At 40.4% G+C, this 13,435-nt stretch overlaps 1 protein-coding gene across 5 annotated transcripts in view; it reads right to left on the minus strand.

Annotated features, from left to right (window-relative positions):
* Nucleotides 1-13,435, minus strand: part of TOP1 (topoisomerase (DNA) I) — a 78,351-nt gene that overhangs the window by 30,675 nt on the left and 34,241 nt on the right. For all 5 annotated transcript variants that reach the window (XM_005871281.2, XM_014543750.1, XM_014543753.1 and 2 more), the window contains exons 3-6: nucleotides 5,931-6,054; nucleotides 4,509-4,564; nucleotides 1,676-1,771; nucleotides 596-671 (exon numbers count right to left, since the gene is read on the minus strand). In XM_005871281.2, the coding sequence (XP_005871343.2) occupies nucleotides 596-671; nucleotides 1,676-1,771; nucleotides 4,509-4,564; nucleotides 5,931-6,054 (352 nt within the window). The remainder of the gene's footprint in view (nucleotides 1-595; nucleotides 672-1,675; nucleotides 1,772-4,508; nucleotides 4,565-5,930; nucleotides 6,055-13,435) is intronic.

Below are 13,435 nucleotides of genomic sequence, written 5' to 3' on the forward strand. Positions count from 1 at the left end.
AGCATTGGTGTTCCTGACACAGGGAACAGTAGATGCTACAGAAAGCTCCAAAGCACAAAAGAACTGTGTGGAAAAGAAACACAGGAGATCAGTGTGGCTGGAACAAAGCAAATGAGGGAAGAGGAACAAGATGAACAGAGGCACAAGATGCAAGAGCCAGACTGGGTGGAGCTGTGGTAAAGAGCCTGGATTTCATCCTACATCCAAGCAGCACCAATTAAAGGTCGCTAAATAGGAATGGTTACCCAAAGTGAGAGATGAGCAAGCCTTGTTATATATAGGAGAGCACTAAGAAACATTCTTAGGGAAAACTATTCTGGGTTGTAAGCAAATATGATTTCTTGTTTACACCTCCCTCCGTATGTATGATGAGGGTAGTTTCCCTAAAAGGGTCAGTTGGCACCATAGCTATGGACAGACACCCAGGAAGGCTAGGCGAGATCTTCACACCAACAGTGCACAGTCACTGTACACATGTAAGAGTTTTTCCTCTACAGACCAATTAAATCCCTAAAACCCATTTGCCTTCAAAAGTTTTATGTAAAACTCCCTATTCCAAACTCAAGCCCCAAAGGGCCTAAGTCTCTTTACTAACCTCTTCTTCCTCTAGTTTTCGTTTCTTCTCTTTCTTGATATCTTCTGTTTTAATTTTCTTAGGTTTAAAATCAGCACTAGAAAGGGGAACATGAATATGCAATTAACACAACTGTGACTCAATAGTTCTTACCAATAGGATTAGGACCTCTTAACTCCTCCTGGAGGCTTCCAAGGTAGGAGTGTTTGCTATTATTCTAGGCTGAGCATTCTTGTCAAGAATGGGACAGAGAAAGAAGGCCAGACCAAGGCCCAATCATTATAGCCCTAGATAGAACAAAACAAACAACCATATACTACATGCAGGCCTGGGAGGGAAGTGGAATGGAGGGACATATGCATAAATGACACCACTAGAAGATGGAAATCTGGGAACCTACAGTGCAACAATGATTGCCACAAAGTAATGACTGGCTCAAAAGGACAGAAAAGAAATTCTGTATGAATTCTGAATGAACACAAATGAGTTTACTAAATATTTCCTTCTTCTCTTCCCACCTACAACTTTCTACCATAAATCCTTTGTAGATTCCTGGAACATAATAAGCTATACAAGATCGAAAATAATGAATAGAATTTAACATCACTGATTGAATCTGAGAAAGAGGTACCTGTAAGTCTCAAATACCTGTCTTAATTCAGAGCAAAATCCTACACACGGAAACTTCACTTAGAATGTATTGACAGGAACAGATCCCAGGAGGAATTGGTTTACCAGTGAAAACTTATCTGTGATAAGTGATGATAAACCTAAATTAATTTAAATAATTTAAATATTCTTCATGAATTCTGTTTTATTTGACATTCCTACAATATGCACTGCCTTTTTAATAAGAAAAATAGAAACATATATTCTCCATTTAAGCCTCAGGTACACTACTTATTTGCTCAGCAAACCCTACTTCTCATAATTCAAACAGAAATCAGTCACCCAGTCAGTCCATTAATCACAAATTCCAAATGAGTAAAAGTCAATTAATGCAGTTTCTCTGTGTACTGCAGAGACATACATCACATTTATCCTTTAAACAACTCCCTTTTTGTTTAAAAAAACAAAAACAAAGTAATGAGATATACTCACTCATCCTCATCTCTAGGTCTCTTCAACGGCTTAATATCTTCTTTAGGAGGAGCAAAATAGCCATCATCTTCAGGTTCATCTTTAATTCGTGGTGGACTAGAGAGAAAAAAATTGTTAATGAGTGTTGGAACATCTACACATCAAGTAATCCAAAGCAGGGATAAATTACTGCACTGACAAGCAGCTAATATAAGAACAACAACATACACTTGTATCTATTATAAAGGTTTTCCATGAGCACTTTTCTCACTTAATTCTTACTCCAACCCTGTGAAGTAGATAGTATTGTCCTCACTTTACAGATGAACAGGCACATCAAGATCTGGGATCAGGACTCCTTACTCTAAGTCAGTCTTCATCTCCCCTACATCTTAGCTGCCTTTGCCAGCATGACCCAAACCATAACAGGAACAAACTTAAACTGAATTGTTTCCTCACTTCACATGAAGGATAGACTATGTATCTGACTCCAGGAATGATTCGAACTGATCATTCTAGTGCTCCAAAACCTAATATATAGTTTTTACAAGGAAAGGAATAAAATTTTATTTCCCAAACTTGGTACCTTAAAGGTCTAAGGAAAATAACCTTAGTTACATGGGAAAACAATCAAGATGACATCACACCAAAAGAAGGGCACATGCTAAATGAGAGGCCCAGGACAAATTCAATTCATTCTAAGCCAAGTTTAGACATTTTTCAATGTCCTCCTTAGTTTTATTTACTTGACATAAAGAAGAGTGCCTTGCCTTATCTTTATTAAGATTTTGTCTTTTGAATATAAAAAGATAATTCTGTTAAGACAACTATGTTGGACCAAAAAGCAGAAGGAAGAAGAGAGAAAGCCATGAAACCAACAATCACCACAGCCTTGGGATGTTCCCTGGCTTAACACATCTGATCAGAACCTCACTGCTTACAGCCAGAAGCACTTACAGAGCTAACTAACTTGGTACAGGGAATGGTCTCTGGACATGAAGCTTCATCTCTAAGACACCCAGGGGATAAGCTTACACAGACTCAGCTGCAAAGAAAAGTCAGGATATTCACAAGGTTTTAAGAGTAGATAATGCCACCTCCACATTACCTCATCCCCTTAAGCATACTGGATCGCCTTGTTTGCAGAAGAATTTGAATGTTTAAAGCAATTAGCTTTCCTTCCTTATTTCTGCACACTCCCCAAATGCCAGCCTTTAAAGCTGTTCCCCCCAACTACAAAAGTGACTAACATAGATCCAAGAGTCCAAAATCTCCACAAGCTTTGTGCCAGAAAGAAAGAAACACTGCCATTTACCCAGCCAGTAAATGCTAGATCCTATTATCATCACAGGTGAAGTTAAAAATAATGTCTCAGAAAACTGGGTTCCATCCAGTGATTCTCTGCAGATACAAATGCAAGCAAATAAGCAGTCCAGCAAAGCGAATGCAGAGCCCACTGCCTGAAAAGGTGTGTTCCTAACCTTCTAACCCAGAAAGTCTGAAACTGAGCCCAAGTTTCAAAGAATCCATTATTTTCTTAGTACGTATTAGTTTAATAAAACTACTCCAAGTCCAAAGAGTCCATTTTTTCTTAGTACGTATTAGTTTAATAAAAATCCACTCAGTCAGTTTCTTGGCAGAAAATAGCCTCCCTGTGCTCAGTCACTTTATCTAAGAAATCAGAATGCCTAGGGTAGCTTATAGTGAATTGTATTATTCAGCATTCCTAGAACAGTTATAAAACATGCCTGAAGAGGGCTCCTGCTGCTCCTAGTCTAAAGGACCTCGAGGACATGCCACAGTTTTCAAAAATGTTCTCAAAGGAATTGGAAATTCGAAGTTTCAAAGAAGCAAAACTCTCAAAACACTTTGTCCAAGTCAATAATGTTTACTTCCAACAACTCCTAGTAAATCCATTCTGATGTTTTGTGGAGGCGAATGAGAATATATGACCATAAATTTGTAGGGTTTTTTTGGGTGTTTTTTTTTAAAATATATATTTTATTGATTTTTTACAGAGAGGAAGGGAGAGAGATAGAGAGTTAGAAACATCGATGAGAGAGAAACATCGATCAGCCGCCTCCTGCACACCTCCTACTGGGGATGTGCCCGCAACCCAGGTACATGCCCTTGACCGGAATCGAACCTGGGACCTTTGGGTCTGCAGGCTCTATCCACTAAGCCAAACCGGTTACGGCAAATTTGTAGTTTTTTGAAGCTAGAGGGAATTCTTAGACTTATTTTAAAAAGTTGAGGTTGATAAGGAAAACAGAATCATAACAACAAAAATAGCACAGGAAAAGTGACCTCTAGACTGTGCAGATTGTATTTCCAGTACTCACAACTGTACATCTACTTTTGCCACAACCTGTATCTACTCAAGTCTACACCCATTCCTAAAATGTAGGTCAAGAAGGCATCTATATATGAGCCTCAGAATATTATTAATTACTACTGACTAAGTATGGCGTTTCTTTTGGGCTGTTGAAAAGGTTCAGAAATCAGATAGTGCAATAGTGGGAAAGATGCACAACTCTGTGAATATACTAAAACCCAATAAACTATACACTTTAAAAGGGTGAGTTTTATGGTATGTAAATTATATCGCAATTTTAAAAAATTTCTTCCTGTCAACCTTCTCCACTCAAAATAACTTCTGGAAAATATCCTGGTCAGACTCACTAAAGGGCACTCTGGAAATGCTCAGAGGACTTCGGCCAAGTCCTTTCACTGCCAACTTCCTGGGAAACCTGGAGGTGGCCAGGTCAGTGTGTGTTAGGTACAGGCACACTTCGGCAGCAGACACATGGGCAGCTGGCCTGCAGGGCACCCACAGGAAGCAGAGGACTCTTACCTCGAGAAGCCATTTTCCTTCTCCTTCTTTACTTTTGCATCCCCAGAGGCTCTAACCTGAAAGGTCAAACAACAGTAACTGATTAGTACCTTGAAAGCTACATTTGACTCTAATAAAGAAGCCTCTCTCTTTATTAGAGAACATTTGACTTCAATCCTTGGGGCACCCTGATCACAGACGGACTTCTTCTTGCTGACCAGGTGAACTGAAGGTCTTCATATTTTTCTAAGACTCATTTTATACAATTCTTCAGGATAAACTGTCCAATACACTGAGAAAAGTTTCCGTGCAAAATAACAGCTTTTTACCTTTAGATTATGGCAGGGCCCCCTCCCTCAGTAAATATACTCCACCTCTCAAGGATTTGCCCTTCGCAGTGCAGAGAGGAAATAAAAAACAAAACAAAATGAGGCTGGCCTGTGTGGCTCAGTGGTTGAACATTGACCTATGAACCAGGAGGCCATGGTTTGATTCCTGGTCAGGGCACATGCCCAGGTTGCGGGTTCCAACTCCAGTAGGGGGTATGTGGGAGGCAGCCGATCAATGATTCTTTCTCATCATTGATGTTTCTATCTCTCTTTTCCTCTCCCTTCCTCTCTGAAATAAATAAAAATATATTTTTTAAAAAATAGTCTATTTCCTGCTTTCTCTGGTTTGGAAAAGTGTATTCACATTCCCCTTCTTCAAATTCCCATTTTCTAGACTTGTCAGAGGGGTATTTCAAAAATCTTCTCTCTCTCTCACACACACACACACACACACACACACACACATCTCTGGAAAAATACAAAAGAATAGTTGGTGTTGTGGCTGCCTCCAGAAAGGGAAAGATGGAGGCTAGTGAGCCATGGATAGAAGGGAAATGTATTTTTCACTATATTCGCTATTTCACTTGTCTGAATTTACCAAATATAAATGTTACTTTTTTAATACCTAAAATTAAAACAATTTTTAAAAAGTCTATGCATAGCACTACTCATCTGCAGCCAGAGGAGGCCAGCTGTTTCAAGACGGCTACACTGGTTCTGCTAGAACCAAAAGTCAGCAAAGGCACCAGTATCACCACATTTTCACTCAAGAACTTTCATTCAACAGAGGACCAAGGTAGCATTAAGCCCTTCCCCCAAAACAGAATTAATTTTCCCCATGAAGGAAAACTGACATCTCCAGAACACTACATCTTCAATTTATCCACTTGCCATATAAAATAATGACCTGAATAGATATGCTATACAGTGGCAACAGACCTTGTTTTCATAGTTTAAGACGATGGTCGACTCTAAAGTCTCCTGACTGAGACCTTTTCACTCAAAGGCCATGGGATCTTTCTATGCAATGAAGGTACTTTCATTATCTGTTTAAAAGGTAAACAAAATGAAAAGTACATCCCATCTCTTCCTCTCTCACTGGAAAGTTGGGTACCTTTTCCTCCTTTCGTTTTTCCTTGTCTCTGTCTTTATGTTTGTCTTTATGTTTTTCTGAACTTCCATCTTTGTGCTTGGTTTTTTCCTTCTCTTTGTGTTTCTTTTCAGAATCTTTATGTTCACTGTGAAAAACAAGACACAAATGGTTAGCCCAGAGGAGGGAACAGAGAGGGTTCATTTCACAAGATAAACTCACAAGATAACTTAAGATCATATGAACCATGGAAACTTACAATGGTTAAGTAAACAGTCCTGACAGAAGGTTCAAGTAGATGCTTTTGTCTACACGGGACTTTCTTTTGATGTTTTTATTTTTTCAAAGGAGCAAAGGAACCATATAGAGAAATACAGTCATTCTAAACAAACCAGGACATTTTTTTTTTAACCAGTGACTAAAAATATACAGCAAGCTCCTTTGTACTTCTACAATATTCTACCAGCAAAAAACCTATAATGAAAACTTCAACCTGAGCATTCACATCTGATGTGAGGAGTAAAGACAATTCACCAAAAATGCACTTGGTAGCTCTGAGCCAGACTTAAGATATATCAGATATGTAGCCAAGCCAGGGCTTTGTGCAGTGAGCAGTCCAACACAATAGATCAGTGGTTCTCAACCTTGGCTGCACATTAGAATCGCCTGGGAATCTTGTTAAAATCCTGATTTCTGGGCCTCATCCTCCAAAAATTCTGTTTCTTTGTTACTAATGATGAGGCCCAGAAATCAGGATTTTAACAAGATTCCCAGGCGATTCTAATGTGCAGCCAAGGTTGAGAATCACTGCAATAGATGTTTCCTGCTAGTTTTTACTAGAAAAAGTTAGCTACTACTAGATGGAGCTGCTTGGTCCATTCTTTACAATAAGAAAAGACGCATCTAAAAGCAAGGCATATAAAACGTTTAAAAGCCTTGCTTTTAAAAGGGGTTGTAAACACACTGGCAGCCGTGTAGAAAGGCACTGAGCCTCTGGAAAACAAAATACGACATTACAAAGCAAGAGCCATTACAATGTCCACACCCTGACATCTAGCTCCTGGAAATTTCTCTTTGGAAAATAACATTACAAAACGATGTTTATTTTGATGCTTCCCATAACAAGAAACAAATAAAAATAAACAAACCACCAAAAAACTACATATAACCTTAGTGAGTTATAACAGGAAAAAACTGTGATATATCAAATTAGGTAGCTAATATGCTATAATTTATGAGTCCTACAAATATACATGGGAAATGTTTATGACACAAATGGAAAAAAGGGATACAGTCGTCCCCTCAGTATCCAAGGGCGACTGGTTCCAGGAACACCATCTCTTCCAGGCACAGATACCAATCCTGCAGATGCTCAAGTCCCTATATTAAAGGTATAGAACAATACATACATACACATATAAAATGACTGCAACAACATAAAAAGCATGATGTGAACAAAGACAGACGGGCAATAAGCAAAAACCACATGCTGTAGTTTAAGGTGGCAGAACACTGGATGACTGTTTTCTTCAGTGCACCAGGCAGATGATTTAGGATCCTTGCTTACATCACCAATATATTCCACAAGTTAACAAAAGGAAGTTTGAACTCAAGTGCTATGAATTGGTGGGGTTCATCCCACACACAAAACAGCTGACAGGGACAATCAGGCCTATGGGCACCTTGCCTTTCCCACCACAGACTGCATTTCCCATCTGTCACATTTAACACCTTCAGCCCAGAAAAAAAAAAGATTTTACCAGCAATGGGCTCATTAGGTTATGTTCACCCCATGAATTTTGTCCTAAAGAGATTCGGCCAGCTTACTTAGCTACACTGAAGGCCAAAAATGGATAAACAAATGATAGCATCTAGTGAGGTGAGAGCCAAAGATCCTGGGTCAGGAGAGCATCTGCTGTCACATACATTTCTGTACACAAAAGGAGCCCCAAATGGATATAGGGGGTCGAGTAATAAGGAGAAACTATGAAATCTAGCCAGAGGATATGGGGCCTAATAGAAACACACAACTACAGGATAGGGAAGATCTAGGAAATGTCTGGGGGGAAAAAGTCCATTTTCCCTTGTTTATATACTATGCCCTCCTTAGGTTATTCAGAGGTGCCACAAATTGAAATAACAAGTTTCCACCTGAGCAAACTTTTCTTTTGAACTCATAACAGCTGAGTCTAGTTCCTGTGTGCCTAGAGGCACATGGCAACCAAGCTTTCCCACCGGGCTTTTTATTCTCAGCATCATTATGATGTCACTCTCTATGCACTGTGCTCTCATAATCTGTTTTTACCAAAATGCAATGTTTTATCAAAAAATTTATTATTTACTCTGTACAAAAATAGCTCTCAATTGCATAACACTCCAGGTTTAGAATGACGGGTAAAATTGCAAAGTTGCCAAAATTGCAACTGATCCACTTCAGGAGTTTACACATGATTTTAATATTACCAGCAAAATGTATGGTAATTATCACTATTCTATTCTACAGGCATTGTAGTTTTAGTTGTCTGTGTTTTTTTTTTAACATTATCTGTAGGAGATATTTATGGACATCTACACAAGTTTTTGCCTAAAAGCAAAAAATATGCAACAATTACATCCATGATATTACTGGATGAATATACCTCCCCCCACAAAGTGAAAAACTCTAAGCAAGCAATGTGCTTGGTATGTTCACACACATTGTTTCATTCAATCCCTTCCAGTGGTTCTCAACCTTCTGGCCCTTTAAATACAGTTTCTCATGTTGTGACCCCCAACCATAAAATTATTTTCGTTGCTACTTCATAACTGTAATTTTGCTACTGTTATGAATCGTAACGTAAATATCTGATATGCAGGATGGTCTTGGGCGACCCCTGTGAAAGGGTCGTTCAACCGCCAAAGGGGTCGCAACCCACAGGTTGAGAACAGCTGCCTTAGACTGATTTAGAAACAGAGGAGCCTGGAGTTCAGTCTTATTCAAAGTTATATGTTAGAAAGAAGCAAAGTTAAGATTTAAACTCATGTTTCCATCTCCAAGTTCAGAGTGCCTCCCACTAAATCAATACCATTACATTTTCATGAAGTTAATACCTACCACTAAAGGCAGATTAGAGCAGGAAACAAATGCACAGCCAATCTGAGATATATTAAGGTCAAGACTTTATTTTACCACCAAGTAGAAACTTTCTAGAATAGAGATCTTGGATAACTGAAATGATAAAACCTTTTGAGATAGCTGCTCCTCATTTTGTCTTCCCACAAAACTATAAATGGCCAATTCAGGAATCTAAATGTAGAAACACTCTATCCTCCTTTATGTTCCACTGTTCCCCCTTGTTCTCTTCCTCAATGAAGGCATTTCTTAGAACATTACTCTATTTCACTACAAAACTGGCTTTCTGGCCTTTTGGCATTCACAGCACAGGCAATTTGTAAGTGCACACAGCCCTCCAGCTTTCAGCTTTGTTGTTCATTATCACACTGACCAGAGATAAGGGGAAAGAAGGCAACAAATGACAAGGCAGTGAGACAGTATGCAGGCCACCCAGGAAAGTGAAAAAAAAGTCAGATACTTCCTCTGCCTGCTACCCAGAGGGAAATCGATTCAGGAAATTCAAAGTCCCTGTTAGAATAGTAACCCCGTTGTAGTCATAATCAAACACAAAGACCAGAATGAAATGAAACTATCAACTTGACTTTCCAAAGGAAATTCTCTCCCAATGTTTAGATGTAAGAGAACAGGTTTGGATTTTTATATTAAGTGAACTCAGATGATTTAGGAGTAAGGACATCTTGTGGTATTCAAGGCATTTCACTGGAACTGTTAGAAATTCGAGTTTGTGGAGCCCTACTAGGCCTTTTAATACAATGTTAATATATCTACTTGTCAGTTGCTGTTCCTGTCTCTATCTCCCGAAATAGAGAGGTCTGAGGTCCTACCCCTCATCCATAACCCCTACAGGGGCAGAAGTGCTGGCAAAGGGCAAACCATGGTGCCAGTGCTTCCTAGGAATCTACCTGAAGGAGCAAATGCATCTGGGAGACAAAGTCCTGTGATAGACACATGTCTAATTAGGGCTGTGCCACAGAAATTAGGAGCAGGATTTGGCCAGTGGTAGAAAATGGAGCAAATCTGGGATCAGTTAGGCCAGTGGTCGGCAAACTCATTAGTCAACAGAGCCAAATATCAACAGTACAACGAATGAAATATCTTTTGAGAGCCAAATTTTTTTAACTTAAACTATATAGGTAGGTACATTGTTAACTTAATTAGGGTACTCCTATGCTGACCTTTGCTAAAAACGTCCTCAATCTGATTGAGGTACGTTTGCTGAGGTCGACCCCTTCCAACTCTCCCATCCACACTCGTCTTTTTTTTTTTTAATATATTGTATTGATTTTTTACAGAGAAGAAGGGACAGAGATAGAGAGTTAGAAACATCAATCAGTTGCCTCCTGCACACCCCCCACTGGGGATGTGCCCGCAACCAAGGTACATGCCCTTGACCAGAATCGAACCTGGGACCTTTCAGTTCGCAGGCCGATGCTCTATCCACTGAGCCAAACCAGTTAGGGCCACACTCATCTTGATTGACTCACTGAACTTGTCCATGAATCGTGCATGCCTCCCCCACGCAGCGTATCCCTCGGCCCGCCTGCCGCTGTGTCTCCCGCCGCCTGACCAACCGACACCCCCACTTCCGAACCACTTCTTCAAAATAGACTCGCCCAGGCAGAAAACCAATTTCTGCGCATGGGCCACGAAGTTTCAATCGCACTGTATGTGCGCGCCCGCACGTGGTATTTTGTGGAAGAGCCACACTCAAGGGGACAAAGAGCCGCATGTGGCTCGCGAGCCGCGGTTTGCCAACCACTGAGTTAGGCCAACTCATCATCACTCAGGATTTCCTAGCATGTACCTCTTTTCCAAAATGTTTAGAACTAACTTGGCTTTTATGGTGGCTTAAAGAGCAGCACCTTTCCCACTGATAGATGATGGAAATTTAGACCAGTGCAGGAGTTCATGTGTTGACTGCCTGTTTTAAGAGATGTTACTCTTGCCTTTATACTGATCCACTACTTTTACATACACAATGTCAAACTCACTAAATACCACTGAAGGCTACAAATACCAGCCAGTTCAGAGGCTGTAGAACAGATGTTGGAGAAATTGAAGAAACTTCAGCAGGGATAAATAAGAAAAATAAACTGGAAGAAAGGCTTAAAACTGGTCATAGTATGGAACCAAAAGATTTGAAGAACATGTATTTTAAAAAATGAATTTAGACTGAGATACACTGAAGGTCAAAGCACTGACGGTAGCTAATATTTCAGAACCTTTGTAATGGTCACACTTTGGGATGAAATAGGAACTTCATCATCAGCAACTCTGAATGAGAAAACACCCAATTAGTGGCTATGCACACATGCTGACTCCTTGGGGCTCAAGGCTCATGTCTGTCTGAGGATAAGATCCACCACACCAGCAGAGTCTGGATAAGCAGAAGTCAATGCCAAAGAGAACAAATGGCAAGAGTCAAAGCCACCTCTCCAAGAGTGTTCATGCCAGTCTTAGGCTTCAATTAGCTAAATTCCACTAAGGAAAAAGTAACCTACACTATTTTTAAAGTTGACGACAGTGAAAGCTTTGTCTGTGACCCTTGCTGGAGCTGAGCAGACAAGTTTGACCAGGGTTATTACTCTTAGGCACTCGGGCAGAAGATGGAAGGGAGATGCCAGGAGGGAGAAGCATTTATTCTCCTTCTGCCCCGGGATAGCATTTGCTATCTCTTCAGAAAACAAAACAAAAAGCCCGTGTCTGATATTCTGGGACGCTAGGGTGTTGGCTATGGGAAACCATTTAAATCTGTTAAAGAAAACAAACAAACAAAAAAACACCCCAATCTGTCCTCTATCATCAATAAAAGTATTTAACAGATACTTGAATACCACTAAGTGCCTGGCACTCTTCTAAGCAATTTAATTCCCATAAAAAGACTGAGATAAGTTCTAGTATCTCCATTTTACAGATGTGGAAACTGAGACATGGCAGGTAAGGTTAAGTAACTCACCAAAGGAGACATATCTAAGGAGAGATAAGTAGGATTTAAACTTAGGCAGTGTGGCTCCAGAGTGGACAGCTGTGTTACAATACTTCCCAAATAAAGCAAAAACGCAGCACTGCTAGCCTTAGCCGGTTTGGCTCAGTGGATAGAGCGTCGGCCTGTGGACTGAAGGGTCCTTGGTTCAATTCCGGCTAAGGGCATGTAACTAGGTTGCAGGCTCAATTCCTGGCCCTGGTTAGGGTGCGTGTGAGTGGCAACCAATCAATGTGTCTCTCTCACATCGATATTTCTCTCTCTGTCTCTCCCTTTCCCTTCCACCCTCCCTTCCACTTTCTCTAAAAATCAATGGAAAAATATCAAGTGAGGCAAACAAACAAAAAAATGAGGCACTGCTAGGGGGCAGAAGGAGCCTCTTTATCTTCTGACAGGACTTAGCCACTAATGGCTAAGGGTAGGCACTCATCTCAGCTACCTGACTGCTCAAGGCAGCAAATCCTTCACTGCAGGTCAATAGAATCCCAGTGGATTTCTAAAGGAGAGCCGAGAGCTGAGAGAGAGAGCTTCAAGGCTGTGAAAGGAGGAAATACATAGCCCCTTGAAAGCAGACAATTAAAGCTTAAATGTTTGCTAAATAAAAATTCTAGGTAAATTAAGTTGTTGTCTTGGGGGGGAAAACACAACAGCAGTTTCTGAAAGACTCTTCAGAATTAAAGATTTCTTAATGCTTATCACTGAATGCTCAAAATCACGAGAATTTTTGGAACTTTGAGTTGAATGGAATCTCAGAAATTATTTAATTCTTTGTTTGCAGGCCAGAAAGGATAAAGGGATGTGCCAAGCCAATACATACACTCAACTTCCATTTCTCCCCTATCTCTAAGTTCCTTACCTCTATTAATAGGGTAAACAGCCACCCAGTTATCCAAACTAGGAGCCATTTTTCTCAGACCCCTCATGCCATTTGTGGCTAAATTCTTTATCTCCCTTTCTCAACTATTTTCAGTGGCCTCTTGTTCCCTGTAGAATCAAGTCCCAAACTTTTTTTTTTAACGTCCCAACTTCTTGCCCCAAGTCACTTTTATGGCCTCATTTTCTACCATTCCATCATGTTAATCCAGGCACCCACCCAACTGGAGTCTTCTCAGAGCAAAGTATATTACACAATGCTTCCATGTTTTGTTCATGCTTTTCTTATTGTCTGAAATGCCCCTCTTTCTAGCCATCACCTTTCTTTGTCAAGATTTTAACCATCTTGCCCTGGCCAGTTTGGCTCAGTGGATACAGCGTCAGCCTGCGGACTGAAGGGTCCCAGGTTCGATTCTGACCAAGGGCACATGCCCAGGTTTCGGGCTCAATCCCCAGGAGGAGGTGTGCAGGAGGCGGCCAATCAATGATTCTCTCTCATCATTGATTCTTCTATCTCTCTCCCTCTCCCTCTCTCTCTCTCTCTCTCTCTCTCTCTCT

This window comes from Myotis brandtii, unplaced genomic scaffold (genome assembly GCF_000412655.1).
Source record: "Myotis brandtii unplaced genomic scaffold, ASM41265v1 scaffold333, whole genome shotgun sequence".
Lineage (NCBI taxonomy): Eukaryota > Metazoa > Chordata > Mammalia > Chiroptera > Vespertilionidae > Myotis > Myotis brandtii.